The 18,717-nt window shown below is 70.7% G+C and overlaps 3 protein-coding genes across 3 annotated transcripts; 2 read left to right on the top strand and 1 right to left on the bottom strand.

Annotated features, from left to right (window-relative positions):
- Positions 1 to 781: 781 nt before the first annotated feature.
- Positions 782 to 10,141, bottom strand: AURANDRAFT_70619 (hypothetical protein; the record flags this gene model as incomplete). Its single annotated transcript, XM_009034223.1, has 7 exons — positions 782 to 2,605; positions 2,831 to 2,986; positions 3,186 to 4,086; positions 5,394 to 5,443; positions 8,617 to 9,639; positions 9,693 to 9,820; positions 9,883 to 10,141. The coding sequence occupies 7 exons, from the start codon at positions 9,971 to 9,973 to the stop codon at positions 782 to 784; spliced, it is 4,173 nt and encodes a 1,390-aa protein (XP_009032471.1).
- A 229-nt stretch (positions 10,142 to 10,370) lies between these two features.
- AURANDRAFT_60933 (hypothetical protein) lies at positions 10,371 to 14,439 on the top strand (the record flags this gene model as incomplete). Its single annotated transcript, XM_009034285.1, has 3 exons — positions 10,371 to 10,687; positions 12,682 to 13,428; positions 13,557 to 14,439. The coding sequence occupies 3 exons, from the start codon at positions 10,371 to 10,373 to the stop codon at positions 14,437 to 14,439; spliced, it is 1,947 nt and encodes a 648-aa protein (XP_009032533.1).
- A 522-nt stretch (positions 14,440 to 14,961) lies between these two features.
- Positions 14,962 to 18,381, top strand: AURANDRAFT_60932 (hypothetical protein; the record flags this gene model as incomplete). Its single annotated transcript, XM_009034286.1, has 3 exons — positions 14,962 to 16,581; positions 16,655 to 16,930; positions 18,184 to 18,381. The coding sequence occupies 3 exons, from the start codon at positions 14,962 to 14,964 to the stop codon at positions 18,379 to 18,381; spliced, it is 2,094 nt and encodes a 697-aa protein (XP_009032534.1).
- Between the last annotated feature and the right edge of the window lie 336 nt (positions 18,382 to 18,717).

The following is an 18,717-nucleotide window of genomic DNA, read 5'->3' as shown; positions in this document are numbered from 1 at the left end:
GCACTCGTCCGCCGCGGGCGCGCCCGTGCACGCGAGGAGCAGGAGCTGTAGTGCTGCTCGACCTCGGGAGGCCGGAGGTAGTGCGGCGGCGGCGGCGGCTTCGGCGGCCGCGCGGGGAAGGCCTCGTCGATGGACGGCAGGCACTCGCCGCTCTCGCGCATCTCGACGTTCCGCGCCTCGTCGTCGCGCGCCGTGCGCTCCAGCGACTCGCGCCGGCCCTCGTCGACGGCCTCCGCCGGCGACGGGCCGCAGAGGCTGTCCGCGTCCATGCTTTTTTTGGTGAAGTGCGACCGGACGTCGACGACACGACGACGGTCGACACGCGCCGTCGGCGGACGATCCCGGGCGGCGTCTCGACCCTGTCAAGCGTCTGTGTGCGCGGGCCAGCGTCTGGGACTACGAGCCCATGCAGAAACTGAGGGTAAATTTCTCTGCATTTTGCCTTCACGGTGTCGCCGCGGGCGCGCCCAAGCCAGTCGGGGCCGCGCGACTCGCTCCGCGTCGACGGCGGCGGCGATGCCATCGTCGACCTCGCCTAGCGCCCGTGTTAGGGGCGAGGGACGCGCGCCACCGCCGAAGGGCCCGGGGAGCCATAGTTACCCAGGGACTCGTAGAGGAAGGTGGCATCGCGGATTCTTGGTTCACTTGCTCGTGCTCGAGAAGCACGGGGGGAGGCTGCCGCGAGCTCGCAGGTGGGCGGCGGGGACGTGGGATTCGGCGCGCGCGTGGCGCCGCGGGAGATGGGGGCGGGGACTTGCTTCGGGGCTTTCGCTCGAAGGTTCTAGGCCTTGGAATCTTGTAGATCCTTGACGACCTTGATGAGCATCTTCTGGTGGCCGCGCTTGATGTCCGGGATCGCGAGAACGTCGTCCTCTTGGAGGTGCGCGAGCGCCTCCGCGGAATCGAAGCCCTCGACGACGAGGGCGTGCAAGACGCCCGGGGCGCGTTCCAGAGAGGGGTAGCCGTGGGCCTTGAACCACTCGGCGAGCTCCGCGGCCGCGGCCTTGTCCTCCTCCGTGAGCCCTTCGAGCGCGTCGCCCGCGTCCGCGGCGGCGGCCTTGGGCGGCGGCGGCGGCGGCTTTGGGGCGGGCGGCGCGGCCTGCTTCGGGGGCATGGCCGGGACGACGGGCGCCGGCGGGGGCGGCGGAGCGGGCGGCGGGACGAGCTTCGCGAGGCGCGGCACGTCGCGGACGGGCTTCCACTCGTCCACGAACCCTTCGGCGTAGACGAGGCTGTCGGGCCCGGTCTCGCCGGACTGCAGCGCGGCCTCGTACTCGGCCCACGTCGAGGGTCCGCGCTGGTTGCCCGCGGTGTCCTGCCAGTGGAACTCGGCCTTGGCGACCTCCGGCGGCACGGCGCCGGGCTTGTTGAGGCCCCCGAGCTTCTTCGCGAACCATCCCTTCTTGACGGGGGTCGCGTCCGCCGCGGCGGCCGCGGCGGGCAGGGCCTCTGCGGACGGCTCGCGGAGGAGCTTTGCGGCGTCATCCTTCTCGACGAGCGCAGTCTCCGCTTCCACGGACGGCGGTGGCATTGGCATCGCCGGCGGCGCGGGCGGCGGCGCGGGCGGCGGCGCGGGCGACGCCGCCGGCGGCGGCGCGGGCGGCGCGGGCGGAACCTTCGGCGGCGGGACGAGCTTCGCGAGGCGCGGCACGTCGCGGACGGGCTTCCACTCGTCCACGAACCCTTCGGCGTAGACGAGGCTGTCGGGCCCGGTCTCGCCGGACTGCAGCGCGGCCTCGTACTCGGCCCACGTCGAGGGTCCGCGCTGGTTGCCCGCGGTGTCCTGCCAGTGGAACTCGGCCTTGGCGACCTCCGGCGGCACGGCGCCGGGCTTGTTGAGGCCCCCGAGCTTCTTCGCGAACCATCCCTTCTTGACGGGGGTCGCGTCCGCCGCGGCGGCCGCGGCGGGCAGGGCCTCTGCGGACGGCTCGCGGAGGAGCTTTGCGGCCTCATCCTTCTCGACGAGCGCAGTCTCCGCTTCCACGGACGGCGGTGGCATTGGCATCGCCGGCGGCGCGGGCGGCGGCGCGGGCGGCGGCGCGGGCGACGCCGCCGGCGGCGGCGCGGGCGGCGCGGGCGGAACCTTCGGCGGCGGGACGAGCTTCGCGAGGCGCGGCACGTCGCGGACGGGCTTCCACTCGTCCACGAACCCGTCGGCGTAGACGAGGCTGTCGGGCCCGGTCTCGCCGGACTGCAGCGCGGCCTCGTACTCGGCCCACGTCGAGGGTCCGCGCTGGTTGCCCGCGGTGTCCTGCCAGTGGAACTCCGCGTTGAGCGGGACGGCGTCGGGCTTCGCGTCCTCGACGTCTTCGGCGACGACGGCTTCCGCGAAGACCGCCTTGGCGCAGTCGTCGTCCGCGTCGGGCCGCGACGAGGCCTTGTTGCGCTTGGCGTAGAGCACGAAGCCGGCCGCGACCGCGACGCAGACGACGATGAGCGCGACGACGACGCCGGCGGTCGAGGCCGCGTCGAGCCCCTCGTCGTCGTCGCCGCCGCTCGAACCGCCGGAGCTGCCGCTGCTGGAACTGGAGCCGCTGCTCGCGCTCGACTCGCCCGTGCCGAGGAAGGTCTTGGGACAAAAATCATAGCTTCCGGTGAGAAGATCCTCAAAATTGTAGGGGTCTTCCCCCCTTGGTAGGACAATGATCGTGTCGGGTTCCCCGTAATCGCCTAAGGCGACGATCGCGAAATTCACGGCCGTGTCGACTTCATACGTCGTCTTGCACGTGTCGTCCGTCATCGCGGCCTTCACGACGAACGCCAGATCGAGTAGCAGAGTCGTCGACAGCTCGAATTTCCAACTCGAGGCTCCGTACTCCCCGAGGCTCACTTTGAGTGCATAGGTAAAATTGGGCGCGAGCCCGAGCGAGAGTTCCGTCGAAGCGTCTAACTCGAATGCCTCGGAAGCGAGCTGCAAGGGCTCGTACGCGAATCCGGTCCCGTAGCCCATCTTGGGAACGCCGTCGTCGTCGTACGTCGCCCAGGCCTGTGTGCAAATCAACCAGTGAGCTGGGACGTCGGGGCCAAACTTGAGAATTCTCTAGCTCGGTCAAATCGAAGTCGATTCGGCTGATTTTTGGACGGATCGATTGCTCTCGTCGAGTTCTCGAAGCACAGCGAAAGTGCTCGTGTCAAAACATTCGCATACGCGCACATTGAAGTCGGGTTGAAGATTTGATTTGCACACAGGCCCATGCGTTGATGTTCGTGTCGAGAGAAGCAGTGGCCTCGAACTTGCCGCCCGAGGACGAGATCTTGCCCTTGGTGCGAACGTCGCCGGACGGCTGGATCGTGAGGTCGATCAATGTTGGTGTTGTTGCAGCGGGATACACCGGGAGCGTGAGGGAGTTGATATCGGGAAAATCCGTGATCTGCCAGTCCTCCTGGCCGAGATCGAACTCTGGCGCCTGCATCGAGAAGTCCAAATTGTACGAGAAGCCGCCCTCGGCCTTGATCTGGATGTCGTAGTCTTGATGGTAGGACCCGTCCCCTGGCTGCGCGATCGACGCGCTGTTGTAGAGGTACTTGAAGGCGATGGTCACTTTCGCGGAGAGATCGACGAAGCAACCGTCGCACTCGACCGCGTAGCTCCCGTCGCTGAGTTGAGTGCCCGCTAGTTGTATGTCTTTCTTTCCCTCGTTCACGTACAGCCCCCTCTTGTAGGTCGTGTACAGGCACGTCGCCATCCAGTAGTCCCACGCGCCGTCGTCCGTCGAAGACGCGCCGTCGTTCGTCCAGCCCCACGCGACGAGGTACTGCATCTTCCCCTTGCCGTTGTCGAACGACACTGCGTCATTGCCGAGCTTGAAGATGCTGCCGTCGTACTCGCAGATCGGGCAGGGCTCGCGGATGCAAGGCGTACAGCCCGTACTCGGACAATTCCCCGTACCTTCCGCGCACGGCTTCGACGGCGGGTACTCGCCCTCGCCGCCACCGTAGTTAAAGCCGTCGCCGCTGGGCGCGGTGTCCGCGTTGATGTTCATGCTCGTGCAGAAGTCGTCGCCGATGTCGAGCGTCTCGAGCCGACGGCCGCGCGCCTTGCCGCGGCGCACGGGCTTCTCGGCCATGAACTGCCCCATGTGCGACCTGTAGAGCGGGGCGGCAAATTCTAGGACTGGGACCGCTGGGCGTCTCCGCGCGCGTGCGCGCGCGCGACGGCGCGCGGTCCGAGACCGACGGGCTCGGCCGCTCGAGCGCCGAACGCGGAGGCGCGCGGGCGCTTGGAGCGCCGGGGTGGCGCGGTTCGTAGACACGGGAGGCGACAGGATGAAGAACATCGCGTGGGCGTCCGCGTCATCCGTGACGTTGTACCAAAAGTCCTCTGGCAGAGGCCAGTCCATGCCCTCAGCTCCTGTCCAGTTCGTCGCAGCCCATGCGTCGTAGTCCATGCTCGTCGCATCCTCGTGCCCAGGGAGCTGCGCGCCGCCGATGCCCACGCACGCGGCGGCCAGCAGCGCGCGCACGAAGAGCATCGCGCGCACGCCCATCGTTGATGCGCCGTCTGCTGTCGGGCGCTCCCCGGCGCGCCGCATCTTCGGCGGTGCGCAAGCCTGCGGCGTTCCTCCCACACTCCTCCGTCGTGAACCATTCGAAAGGTCAACGAAACGAAATTCATTCAGCCGAAACTCAGGCTGCGAGTGACCATCAAGATGTTGGGAGGCAAAAAGGCATCGTGAAGCCAAATCGTGTGGCGCTAATTGTAGGTCGACCGAGGCCCGAACGGGTCGTAAAGCTCCAGACGATGCGCCCTTCATCGGTGCGTCCCGCCGCGCCCCAGCCCGGGGCGCCCTCCTCGCCCTCGCAGCGCGCTGAGTTCGAGGGGCGGGGCGTGTGCGTGTGCATGGTGCTGCTGTCCCCAGTCGAGCAGCTCGATTTGTGTGTAGGTCGCCGCCCTGTGCTATGCGTGCGCAATCTTCGGCGTCCTGGACCCGGCGCATGGATTCTTCTACTACGACGACGACTATTGGTGCCCATCGACGGGCTGCTCTGGGAACTCATGTGACTACTGGACGGGCTACACGTGCGCGGACCTCGAGTCGAATTACGGCTGCAATTGCTACGGGTGCACGTGCGCGAACGACGACGACGACGATGACGATGACGACTACGACGACGACGACTACGACGACGACGGCAGCTGCGGGTCTAATGCTGGAACCGGGTACTGCACGACATCTTGCAACACTGCGGCCACCAACTACGACGGCGGCGACTGCTGCGCGAGCACGTGCGTCAGCACCAGTAGCTACACCTGCGGCTCCGGCGGCTACGACTGCCTCGACCCGAGCGCCAGCGAGAACAACGACGACGACTACGACGACGACGACGGCTGCGGGTCTAATGCTGGAACCGGGTACTGCACGACATGGTGCAACACTGCGGCCACCAACTACGACGGCGGCGACTGCTGCGCGAGCACGTGCGTCAGCACCAGTAGCAACACCTGCGGCGAGAACGGCTACGACTGCCTCGACCCGAGCGCGAGCGAGAACTCGACGCCTCGCCCGACGCCGCGCCCGACGCCGCGCCCGACGCCGACCCCCACGTATTCGCCCACGTACGCGCCTTCCTACGAGCCGACGGCCGAGCCGAGCCACCGCCCCTCGCGCTCGCCGACACGCTCGCCGACGCCCCTGCCGACGCCCTCGCCGACGCTGCGGCCTTCGGTCGCGCGCGGCGAACCCACGTCGAGACCGTCGCTCCCGCTGCCGACTCCGAGCCCGTCGCCGGCTCCGACGCCGCGGCCGACGCCCTCGCCGACGGCCACGCCCGGCACCCCGACGGCGAACCCGGTGACGAACGCTCCCGCGCCGAAGCCCACGGCCGCACCCTTTCCAGCGCCGACGCCGCGGCCGACGCCCGCGCCGACGGCCACGCCCGGCGCGCCGACGGCGAGTCCCGTCTTTCCGCCGACGCCGCGGCCGACGGCGCAGCCAACGGTCGCACCGCTTCCAGCGCCTACGGCCGCGCCCTTTCCAGCGCCGACGCCGCGACCTTCGCCGTCACCGACTGCCGGGCCTACGCCGCGGCCCTCGGCCGGGCCGACGCCGCGGCCGTCGACGGCGCGCCCGACGGCCTCTCCGACGCGCGCGGTGCTCCACGTCGTCACCGGCGGCCTGACGATCCAGGGCATGTCGCTGGCGACGGCTCGGGAGAACTCGGACGTCTTCGTCTCGGCCGTCGCCGACGTCGCGGGCGCCGAGGAGGAGGACGTTACCGTCGCGATCTCCGCGGCCGGCCGCCGGCTCGACGAGTTTTGGGGCGGATCCAGCGACGACGACGACGACGACGTCGACGATACGCTCGTCGAGTCCGGGACCTGCGCCTCGGTCTGGACCAGCGTGTCGGACTCGGGCTGCTCCGGCCCCCTCTACGGCTGCCCGTCGACGGCGTGCGACGGCGACTCCGACGGGCCCTGGTGCATGGACGAGAACCTCGTCAACTGGTTCTACTGCACGCCGGACGACGACGACGGCTCGAGCGTCGACGCCGGCGGCGACGACGACGTCGACGATACGCTCGTCGCGTCCGGGACCTGCGCCTCGGTCTGGACGAGCGTGTCGGACTCGGGCTGCTCCGCCCCCCTCTACGGCTGCCCGTCGACGGCGTGCGACGGCGACTCCGACGGCCCCTGGTGCATGGACGAGAACCTCGTCAACTGGTTCTACTGCACGCCGGACGACGACGACGGCTCGAGCGTCGACGCCGGCGGCGACGACGACGACGACGACGACGTCGACGATACGCTCGTCGCGTCCGGGACCTGCGCCTCGGTCTGGACCAGCGTGTCGGACTCGGGCTGCTACGGCCCCCTCTACGGCTGCCCGTCGACGGCGTGCGACGGCGACTCCGACGGGCCCTGGTGCATGGACGAGAACCTCGTCAACTGGTTCTACTGCACGCCGGACGAGGATGAGGCATCAGCGCGCCCGACCCCATCGCCACCGACGCCGCGGCCAACGCCGACGCCGGTCGTCGATGTCACCTACAGCATCATCGTCGTCTCCGCCGCTGCCGCTGATGACCTCGCCGCGGACCTCTCAATGCTTCCGAGTGCCGACTTCGACGCAGCCCTCGCGTCTGCCGCCGACTCATCCGAGTTGGATTCCGCCAGGACCATCGCCGTCGGCATGGCGGAGACGTTGACGATGCCAGCGCCCACGCCCGCGCCGGTCTCTGCGACCGTGACCGCGGAGACCCCCGAGACCGACGACGGTGCCAGCGGCGCCGCCCCCGAGACCGACGACGGTGCCAGCGGCGCCGCCCCCGAGACCGACGACGGCGCCAGCGGCGGGGGCGGGGGCGGAGGCGCAGACACGGCATCTCTCGGCTTGTTCGCGATCGGCATCGTCGTCGTCGTCGTCTTGGTTCTGGCCGCGGGCGTGTGGTGCAAGATGCGACGCCCCGCCAAGTCTCACAAGAATACGAAGCTCGTCGACGACGACCCTTCTCCGGGGTCGCCATCGAAGTCCAGCCAGAGGCACCCATCAAATCCCTGAAGGCGGAGCACGACGACGAGGCGCGCGCCGCGGCCGAGCAACGGGCGCGTCGCAGTGCCGAAGCCGAGGAAAAGGCGCGGGCCGAGGCGGAGCTGCGGGCCGCGCGAGTCAAACAGGAACAGGCGCGTGTCGCCGCGGAAGCGGAGAGCGCTCGGCTCCGGGCCGAGGCCAAGGAAAAGGACCGCGTCGCGGCCGATCAATTAGCCGCGCGCCTCAAGGCCGAAGCTGAAGCAAAGGCGCGGGCCGAGGCGGAGCTACGAGCCGCGCAGGAGCAAGCACGGGCCGCACAAGCGGAGAGCGCACGGCTCAAGGCCGAAGCCGAGGAGAAGGACCGCGTCGCGGCCGAACAAGCGCGGCTCCAAGCCGAAGCTGAAGCGAAGGCGCGGGCCGAGGCGGAGCAAGAAGCCGCGCGCCTCAAGGCCGAAGCAGAAGAGAAGGCACGGGCCGAGGCCAAGCTCAAAGCTGAAGAAGAAGCGCGAATCGCGGCGGCGCGAGAAGCCGCGCGCCTCAAAGCCGAGGAGAAGGCGCGGGCCGAGGCTCAGCTCAAAGCCGAGGAGCAGGCGCGAGTCGCCGCGGAAGCGGAAGCCGCCCGGCTCAAGGCCGAAGCCGAGGCCAACGCCAAGGCGCCGAAGAAGGGGTCGTGGTTCGGCTTCGGCGCGGCGCCGACCGCGGCGGACGAGAACCTCGCGGACTGGTTGACGGCCAAAGGCTTCCCGAATCTCGTCAAGTGCGTGCCCGCGCTCGAGGCCGAAGGCTTTGGCAGCGTGGACGCACTCACCCTCTTAACCCCGGAGGACGCGGCGAATATCCCGGGCTTGCGCAAGGGCCACGTTCGGCAGCTCCTGGACGTCGCGGCGCGCCTGCAAAAGAAGGAACTCTCCTAGACGACAGACCGAACGTACCGTGCGTGACAGACGCGTTGGACCTCAGACGGGCCCATCGCCTTTGGCGCCATCCAACCCCCGCCCACAAACCCACAATCCAACAGCCCTCTCCCGTATACCCTGCCAGTTCCTAGCTCTTAGGTCGGGGCGTCGCGGCGGGGCTCGCCGCGGGGCGGGGCGGGGCGGGGAAGCACACGGGCGTCCGCCCCCGCCTAGTCGCCGAGCTCCTTGACGAAGTCGTCGTAGGAGACCTTGTTCGGGTCCGGGCCGTCGACCTCCTCGAGGGCCTTCTTGTCGAGGATGACGTGGATGTTGTCGGCGAAGCGGTTCGACACGGCCATGACGTTGGCCGTGTCCGCGGCGTTGCGCTGGCTCAGCTCGAGGAGCTCCGCGGCCTCGGCCTGGAGCTTCTCGAGCTGGAGCGCGCGCGCCTTGAGCGTGTTCATCAGGTTGTCGCGCTGGGAGATGAGGAGCTCCTCCTTGAGCTTGAACTTGTCGGCGACGAGCTCGAAGCAGACCTCGTGCCAGCGGCGGAAGGCCTGGTGCTTCTTCATGTTGACCATGCGGCTGAGGATCTTGCCGACGAGCTTCACGGTGTTGTTGTAGATGTTCATCTTCTTCTTCCACATGGACCAGCCCATGACCAAAAAGTTGTCGCACATCTTCGCCATGATCTTGATGAGCAAATCCTTCTGCTCCGACGAGCACCGGTTGATCGCGGCCATCGTCGCCTGCTCGGATCGGCTCGACGCCTCCTGCTCGAACTCCTTGGCCTTCTTCTCGAGCATGTCGAGCTCCTTGATGAGGCGCTCCTTGAGCTCCATCTTCTCGATGAGGGCCCACTTCGTCGCGATGACCTTCCACTGCGTCCACCCCTTGGCGAGCTGCCCCCGCTCGAGGCGCTTGATGATCTTGAGCATCAAGTTCTTCTGGTGCTTCGCCATGAAGGTCTGCTTGTACCACTGCGTGTAGGCGACGCGCGCGAGGCCCTGGACCATCTTCGTCATGATCTTGAGGATGAGCTTGCGCTGCGACTCCGACGCGTTGCCGATCGCGAGCGCCGACGCCTCGTCCGCGCGCGCCTGCGCCTCCGTCTCGAGCACCTCGGCCTGGGCCCGGGCGTCCTTGACCTCGGCCCGGAGCATCTTGATCTCCTCGTCGATGGACATCTGGTGGATGCGGATCGTCGCGTTGTACCAGCAGCTCCACGCGCGGTAGTAGACCATGTTGCTCATGCGGCTCAGGATCTTGATCATCTGCGGGGATGCGAGGGAACGTCTCGGGCGCGCCGCGCGACGGACAAAGCGACGCGGGGCGACCGCGCCATCTTGCGCTTGTGCTCCTCGCGGAGCTTCATGAGCTTGGCCTTGAGCCGGTCGCGCTCCGCGGCGCTCTCCTCGGCGTCGCTGCAGAGCTCCTGGATCCACGCGTCGTAGGCTGCGGGGGGGCGGCGCGGGTCGCGGGCCGCGGCCCTCCGCGGCGGGCGCGGGGCGGCGCACCGTTGCGCTGCTTGGCGAGGTGGTTCTCGACCATGCGCACCGTGCTCTTCTTCACGGACTGCGCCCGCCCGGCGAGCTTGTGGTTCTGCATGGTCGCGGCGCCCGCGGCGGGGGGATCGACGGCGCCGGCGGGCGGAGGCGCTTCCTCGAGCGGGGCGACGCGGAGCGGCGGCGCGCTGCGACCACCGAGGCCGCGCGTACAGAGAGCGCCGTCGGGAGCCGCGCTACGGAGCGGCGAGGTAACCAAACTCGTATCCTGAAGGAAGTATCATGATGAGCCCGGCCTTCGGAGAAGGCATCGATCGAGAGGCTGGGGCTGCCCGCCCCGCGCCCGACTCGCGACCATGAATTTCATGTCGGGCCTCGGGGACTCGCTGAACAGCGGCGTCGAGTCCGCCAAGACCCGCGTCGCGACCGCCCAGGCGGGCAAAAAGATGCTCGACGAGGGCGGCCCCACGAAAGAGGCGGAGATCTACGCGCTGAATGCCATGCGCGCCGCGCGATCCGAGGACGACAAGCTCACGAAGCAGCTCAACGACGAGGTGAAATCCTACGAGGAGGCCGTCAAGTCCATCAAGAAGGCCCTCGCGACGTCCGGCGGCACGCCGCTGACGCCCGCGCGCAAGGCGGAGCTCGCGACGCTGCTCAAGGCCTACGAGAAGCGCCTCGCGAACGTCAAGGAGGCGGCGCGCGCCCTGGCCGCCGTCAAGCCGCCGCTGCCCAAGACGACGCCCGAGGAGGACGACGCCTGCGCGATCCTCTGGGTCAAGCTCATCGGCAAGAAGACGGACAAGCCGCCGATCATGTCCTCCTAGGGGGTCCCGTTCCTAAGAACGCCCGATAACGTATCCCGCCGGCGGGATATGCTAAACGGCGCTTCAACTTGGACCGGCGGGATATGTTACCTAGGCCGCCTTCTGCTTCGCCGGCGCGGCGTCGGCGCCGCGCGTCCGCCGCGCGAGCGCGGCGTAGGCGAGGACGCGGAAGCCGACGACGAGCGCGGCCAGCGCGGCGCCGTCGTCCGCGAGGGACCGCGCCGCGCCGGCCGCGCCGAGCACGCGCGCCACGTGCGTCGCGCCGTCGGGCGTCGGGCAGGGCAGGCCGCGCGCGAGCTTGGCGAGGAGCCGCCGGGGCGCGCCCGCGTCGACGACGCGCCGCGCGAGCGCCGCGCGGTCCGCGTCCGTGCACGTGAAGACGACGTCCGGCGCGGCGAACTCGGCCTTGAGCAGCGCCGCGAAGGACCAGCGGAAGAGCGACAGCTGCTGGAACACCGCGAGGCCCGCGGGGAGCGAGTCCAGCGACACAAAGAGGCCGCCGAAGAGGAGCGACGTCGACAGGAGCACGGGGCAGATCACGACGGCCGTCTTCGCGTCGGCCGCGACGGCGCCGACGAGCAGCACGAGGCTCTCGGCGGCGAGCGTCGCCCCGACGAGGAACGCGACGTGCGCCGCGACGGCGCCGGCGTCCGCCCGGAGGCCCACGAGGACGTAGCTGAGCCCCGCGAAGACGGCCGCGAAGAGGCCCTGGAACGGCAGCTCCGCGACCGACTTGGCCAAAAAGTAGGCGCCCGTGCCGTAGGCGTCCCGGCGCCGCTCGTGCTCGAAGACGGCCCGCTCGTGCGGAGCGACGCCATCGCCGAGAACGCCTGGTTGATGAGCACGAAGAAGAGTGCGCCCGTGCGGTCGCTCACGGCGTCCTGGCCGTCGCTTCCCCGGCTCCCGGCGTAGAGGGCGCCGACGAGCAGGGCCATGGTCACGGAGCGGCCGAGCGCCGCGTACGTCGCCACCGGCGACCGCCGGTTGTTGAGCCACGCGCGCTCGAGGAGCGGCCCAAACCGCGAGCCGCCGCCCGCGCCGCAGCGGCCGCGGTGCCAGGACGCCGGGCGCCGCGCCGCGCCGACGAAGGCGCCCGACGCCCGCGCGCTCGCCGCGAGCGCCGCGCCGTGGTCCGCCGCGGCGTCGAGGAGGTACTCGGCCGCGGACGTGAGCGGCGGCACGGCCGCGCCGACGGCCGCGGCGACGGCGCCCGGCGCGGCGGCCGCGGCGCCGCTGTAGGCGGGCGACCCGCCCGGCGCGAGCACGAGGCAGTCCGTGAAGGTCGCGAAGACGCGCGCGCCCGGCTGGTGCACCGACGCGACCGCCGTTGCAGGCGCGCGCCGCAGCAGGTCCGCGACCTCGAGCGCGGACCGGCTGTCGAGGCCGCTCGTCGGCTCGTCGGCGACGAGGAGCGCGGGCATGAGCACGAGCTCGACGCCGAGCGCGAGCCGCTTCCGCTCGCCGCCGGACACGCCGCGCCGCTCGCGGCTCCCGACGCGCGCGGCCGCGACGGCCTCGAGGCCCAGCGTCGCCAGCAGCGCGTCGCCGCGCGCCGCGCGGTCCGCGGCGCCGCGCCACCGCGGGTCGCGCCGGTCGAGCCGCAGGTCGCCGGCGAAGCGCAGCGTCTCGCCGACGGTGAGGAACGGCAGCAGCAGGTCGTCCTGCGGGCAGTAGGCGACGACGCCGCTGGGCCGGTCGACGAGCCCCTCGCAGGCGACCTCGCCGGCGATCGCCGCGAGGAGCGTCGTCTTGCCCGCGCCCGACGCGCCGAGCACGGCGAGCAGGCCGCCGCCGCCGACCCTGCCGCAGGCGCCGTCGACGACGACGCGCTGCGCCTTCTTCACCTGGAGCTTCACGACGACGCCCTCGAAGGCGAGGCCCGCCGACGCGTCGAGCCCGCGCTGCGGCATGGTTTGATTTGCGTGTGTCGCTGCTGCGGATGCGAACTTAGCCGGCCCAGATCGTCGTAAGAGGTCGCTTGAAGGCATCTTGAAGGGCAAGAATCACAAAGAGAGCCGCTAAGCACGATGGGCGCCCGCCGGTGGGGCCGCCTCCTCGCCTTCTGCGCCGGCGCCCTGGCCCCGCGCCTCGCCCGGACGTCCGTCGCGGAGACGACGGTCTTCGAGGTGACGACGGTGCGCGGCGCCGGCGCCCTCGCGGCGCCCGTGCTCGTCGACGTCGACGCGGGCTGCCTCGACGGCGCGGGCATCGCGCGGCGCTTCGGGGACCGCTGCGTGACCCTCGAGGCCGACGCGTTGGCGACCTGCGCGGCGCTGGCGAACTGCGTCGCCGTCCAGTGCCTGCCCGCCGCGGCCTTTTCGGACCTGCCGGACCGCGTGGGACTCGACGCCGCGGGCGCCGCCGTCGGCGCGTCGGCCGCGACGCTCGCCCTCGCGGCGGCGGCGGCGGCGGGGGACCCGGCGGGCGTCGCGCGCGAGCTGCACCGCGGCGGCGACGTGACCGCCGGCGACGCGACCCGCGGGCGCACGCCGCTCATGGCGGCCGCGAATTCCGGCGACCTCGCGACGGTCGACGCGCTCCTGGCCGCGGGCGCGTCGACCCTCGCCGTCGACTTCCAGGGCCTCAACGCCATGGACTTTGCCGTGAACAACCTCTACGCGACGACGCAGGGCGGCCAGCGCGGCCGCGCGCCGCCGCCGCGGGACCCGGGGCAGGAAAAGGGTGCGAAATTCCCAACTTCAAAGGCTCCTCTCTCGGCCGTTTCCCACTCGTTTCGGCTGATTTTTGGACGAGCGATCATCTCTTGGAACGGCCTCGAAGCGTGGATGCTTTTCCCGGAACGCGCGCGCGCGGAACACTCACATTGAAGCAACGTTGAATCACCCTTTTCCTGCCCAGGCGGGACCGCGTCGACGGCGCGGCGAACGAGGACGACGTCGAGCGCGCGATCTGGAAGGCGCTCAAGCGGGCGCGCCAGCGCGAGGAGATCCTGCGGGACCGGAACGACGCGCCCGTGACCGGCGGCGCGGCGTCGGCCGACGCGCGGTACCGGGCCGCGGCGGCGCGCGACGGCGAGGTCCGGCGGTCCGCGCGCCGCGCGGCCGCGCTCCTCGACGACGGCGTCGACGGCCGCGTCTGCGTCTTCGCCGCGTCCCACGAGACGCTCGCGCCGGGCGCCGGCGACCACGCGCTCTGCGACCCGAACGCGACGCTCGTGGCCGTCGGCGACGCGCGCCGGGGCAAGCCCGCGCGCGCGTGCGAGCACCACCTCCTCACCGTGACGGCGGCGAAGGACGCCCTCGACTTCCGGGCGCTCCCCGGCGCCGCGAGCCGGGCGATCACGGACGCCGCGCGCGAGCGGACGACCGCGCTCGTCTACGACGCCGCGGCGCCGGCGCCCGAGTGGGCGCGGCGGCTCGCGGACCTCGGCCGCGGCGAGCTCCGGCGGCCCGGCGACCTCGGCGCCCCGCGCGCCCTCGCCGTCGTGCCCGGCGCGGCGCTCCAGACCTGCGCGCCGGCGTGCAAGTCGAAGGCCGTCCGCGACGCGACGGCGACGTGGGACGCGGACGCGCTCATCGTCGACGAGTCCGACGGGAGCCTCGTGGGCCACGGCAACTACAACTGGAGCCGCGCGACGGCCGGGCCCGGCGCGGGGACGTGGAAGGGCGCGAAGTCGGACCACGCGGGCCGCGCGGACTGGCTCGCGGGCGTCGGCTCCGAGGACGGCGGCGCCATCCCCCTCGAGGCACCCCTCCTCCCGCCCTTCCCCTGGGGCTCCTAAGCGCCGGCGCGGTGCGGACTCGAGCGGCGACTCCGCGGCTGTTCGACAAGTTCTTCGACTCTCGAGAGTTGAAAGTCGGACCAAGTCACGGTGGAAGACCCCAAGTAAGACCCCCGGCAAGTCCCCGGGCCCGGCGGAAAAAAAGGGCAAGGTGGAGAGCGATGCAGGGCAATATATCAGCGCAGACATAGATGATCAGCGCCTAGCCCCCACCAGGCATGCCCGAGGTCGGGCCGCCGCGGTAGGGCAGCCCAGGCCGGGTTCTTAACAGGCCGGGTTCTTTCCCGGCGCCCGTCGGCGGCGCGCGGTCGGCCGGCGGCCGCCTCCCGCCGCTCGGACGCCGGGCGGCACCGGCGCGCCCGGGCCCGCCGACCGCGCCCCGGAAAGCGCGCCACCTCTTTTCGCGGCCCACCGGACGCTCCGGAGGCACACCCGGCGCGCGGCGCGGTTCTCGCGCATCGCCGCCGCCAAACGCGGCCGCCGCGCCCCGCGAAAGGAAAGACGGCGATCGGCAGCCCCAAGATGGCGTCCGCCGCTCGCGGCGTGAAGCAGAAGGACGGCGTGCCGACCGCGGGCGCCGTGACGATGATCATGCAGGCGCACGAGGTCGAGAAGCGCGCCCACGAGCCCATCAAGGGCAGCCCCATGGACCGCGCCGAGTACCTCACCTGGGTCTTGCTGCTCATGGACATCCTGTCCGTCGTCGTGTCCGTCGCGTCCGTCGAGGCGGGCTGGAACGGCGTCAACTACGCGCGCACGGGGCTCACGGACGGCCTGCGGGGTTTGCTCTGCTGCCTGAGCGGCGTCTCCGCGGGCGTCATCTGCCGGCGCTACTACATCCTGGCGGACGAGTCCGACCCCGAGTACGACGTCGACCACCGGCCGGACGGTCTGATCTTCGTCGTCGAGCTGCTCATGCGCCTCTTCGTGATCCCGCCGGGCGTCGAGGCCGTCTTCCGCGTCGGCGGCGTGCAGCACTACGCGGACCGCTACCCCGTGTCGAACCTGAACACGGCCGTGTTCCTCCGGCTCTACACGATCGTGCACTACTCCATGCTCCAGTCCATCTACGACGACGACCACGTCGTCGCCGTCGCGCGCATGAACATGGTGCGCAACGACACGGCCTTTGTGTGCAAGTGCCTCTTCCGCGGCGCGCCGTCGCGGATCATCCTGTTCTGGATGCTCATGATTTTGCTCTGGGGCACGGTGAACCTCCGGTGCTGGGAGCGCACGCTCGGCATGGCCGACGACGCCGACGACTTCGAGGAGGTGCTGCTGGACTTCGCGGGCCACGAGAGACAGGACTACTTCCACGGCGTCGGCGACGGCGTGCCGAACTGGTCGAACGCGGTCTGGTGCATCTACGTGTCCATGACGAGCGTCGGCTACGGGGACTACTACCCCAAGACCCACCTGGGCCGCCTCACCGTGGGCGTCTGCGTTTTAGCCTACACCGTGCTCCTGTCGCTCCTCATCGGCTTCTTCTCCGAGGCCGTCTGCATGGACTCGGGCCAGACGAAGGTCTACGAGTACGCGCACAGCGACAAGTACTACAAGAAGATGCAGTCGACGGCGGCGGCGCTCCTCGCCGAGTTCTTCACGGCCCACACCATGTTCAGCGCCCTCCAGATCCGCGGGCCGCCCAAGGGCTTCGGCCGCATCACGATGAAGGGCGTCACGGGCATCGCGCGGCTCAAGTCCGTGAAGAACCGCAAGGAGCTCGCGGGCCTGCTGGGCGAGAGACAATTCTTCTACAAGGAGCGCCTCGCGACGCTCGCGACGGAGGTCACGGGCTGCACGGTCGAGGCCCACGCGAAGTTCCGCCGCGCTTTGAAGGCCTACAACGACATCCGCGAGCGGTCCGCGCCGAGCAACATCGAGTCGAACCTGATGACCGTCGTCTCCATGCTCCACGACCAGAACGACTCCCACTCCGTGCTCGCCGCCGAGCTCAAGCACATCTCCGAGTGCATGGAGCTCATCCAGGGCCGCGTGGACCGCATGGAGGCGGGCTTCAAGGAGACCGGAGAGATGGAGAAGGAGCGCAAGGGCCTCGCCGTGTTCAAGAAGAAGGAGAAGGGCAACCTCGCCTCCGACGCCTACATCCACCGCATGATCCACCGCGTGAAGCTCAAGCGGGTCCGCTTTCGCCGCGTCCGCGGCTTCTTTCTTCGGCGGTTCCGTTGTATCACCTCGTTTCGCCCCCGCGCAGGCCGCGAACGCCGTCAAGCAGTTCCAGATCCAGTCGACGGTGCCCAAGCTCAAGAACACGACGGACGGCCGCGAGTGGGGCGTCAGGTCGGCGCCGGAGAACTACGAGAAGCGCAAGAAGTCGGTGCACCAGCTCCGCCTGAGCTCGCGCGGCTCCGTCATCCGGCGGCCGTCCCAGGCCAACGGCGGCGCCGCGTCCGCCGCGGTCGCCTACCTCGGCGGCGGCGGCGGCGGCCGCGTCGCGCCCGCGGGCGAGGCCAAGGAGGACGGCGACGTCGTGCGCGCGTTCGACGCGTGACAACGCGCGGCGCCGCCCCCGCGCTCTCTTAATTTGCTTCGCTCACGTCGACTCGGAGACCTCGTTAATTTATTCGAATCTCCGAAGCGTCGGCCCGCGGGCGGCGCACGCGCCGCCGGAGCCACTTTGACGCGCGGCCGGCCCGCGCCGCCACGTCGTCCCAGACGTGGCGCTGCTGGTAGACCATCGCGGCGGCCCACGCGCAGGGCAGCGCGAGGATCGCCAGGGAGCACTTCGCGCAGCGGTTCGCGATGACGGGGAGCTTGTCGTCCCGCCCGACGGGCGCGTTGATCGTCGACGTCACGCTCCAGGGGAGCTGCAGCGCGCAGAAGACGGGCAGCGCGGTCAGGAGCGCGCCCTGGAGGTAGTTCGTGTCCGCGCTCTTGAAGGGCATGGCGTGCGCGTGCGCGAGCGCGGCGGCGACGGAGACGGAGAGCATGAAGAGCACGCGGACGGTCGCGGCCCAGGGCTGGGCGGCGAGGCACGCGAACGCGAGGATCTGCGCGCCGATGGCGCTGCCCCACGCCGCGTGGCGCCGCTCGAAGGGCTCGGCCATGACGTCGCGCGAGAAGGTCCAGGCCCGGCCGAAGACCGATTCCAGCCCGCGGTCGACCGCGGCGCCGCGGCCGAGGCACAGCACGGCCAGCGGCGCGGCGAAGGCGCCGCCGACCAGCACCGCGACGACGAAGAGCGGCGCCTGCCAGGGGCGGTAGCACGCGATGTCGGCCTGGACGAAGAGCCGCGCGCCCTCGAGCCCCTTGACGCCCACGCAGCCGAGCAGCGCCGTCATGGTGCTGAAAAAGGTCGAGAGCAGCAGGAAGCCGAGGTTCACGAGCGCCGTCGCGAGCCGCGGCGCGGCGGCCGCGGCGCCGCCGCCGAGGAGCGCCTCGTCGAGCGCGCCGTCGCGGCGCGCGGCGCGGCGGCCGCCGGCACGCGCGACGGTGTGGAGCAGGAGCGTCGCGAGGAGGACCGCGACGGGCACGACGAAGTTGAGCGCGATCATGGCGACGGTCGTCGCGCCCGCGTAGAGGCAGTAGCCGCGCGACCCGCCGAGGGACAGCCGGACCCGCGCGACGTCGCCGACGGCGCGCGCGACGCCCGCGGCGTCGGCCGAGAGGCGGTCGAGCGAGCCGCCCGTCTGCAACACGACGAAGCAGTTCTGCCAAAAGTAGACGCACAGGCTCATGTCGGAAGCGTAGGAGCTCGGGAGGTAGTAGAGGTAGATCGCGTAGGCCGCCGCCGCGACCAGGACCAAGACGGAGACCTGGGCGAGCGCGCCCGCCGTGCCGCAGGCGCCGTCGTCGCGGCACGCGTCCGTGAACAGGGCCGCGGACGAGCCCGGCGCGCAGGAGCCGCAGAGCGGGCCCTCGCGGTGCTCCGCGCAGCTGTCGAAGGCGGCGCACGGCGCGCGGCCGTCGCCGCAGCAGTAGCCGTCCGGGCACCGCTCGAAGGCGACGACGGGGGCGCCGATCTCGCCCTCGGAGCCCGAGACCTCGCCCTTGTAGCCGGGCTTGGCGACGACGCCGCTTCCGCCCGCCTCGCACGTCGCGCCGTAGGGGCAGGGCAGGCAGGCCGCGTCGCGTCTCTCCGTGCCCAGCCACGACCCGGCGCCGAGCGTGTACGAGTCGCGCGGGCAGGGCTCGCAGCCGACGGACACGGTCTGGACGAGGAACGGCGGGTAGAGGCTCCCGATCGCGTTCTCCTTCACGTCGGGGCAAAGCTCGCCGTGGACCAGAAGACGAACGGCGGAAATGAAGGGCGCCGGA

The sequence above is a fragment of the Aureococcus anophagefferens genome (assembly GCF_000186865.1).
Source record: "Aureococcus anophagefferens unplaced genomic scaffold AURANscaffold_1, whole genome shotgun sequence".
Lineage (NCBI taxonomy): Eukaryota > Pelagophyceae > Pelagomonadales > Pelagomonadaceae > Aureococcus > Aureococcus anophagefferens.
The sequence above is the reverse complement of the archived record's forward strand: the minus strand, read 5'-3'. Positions and strand labels throughout refer to the sequence as shown.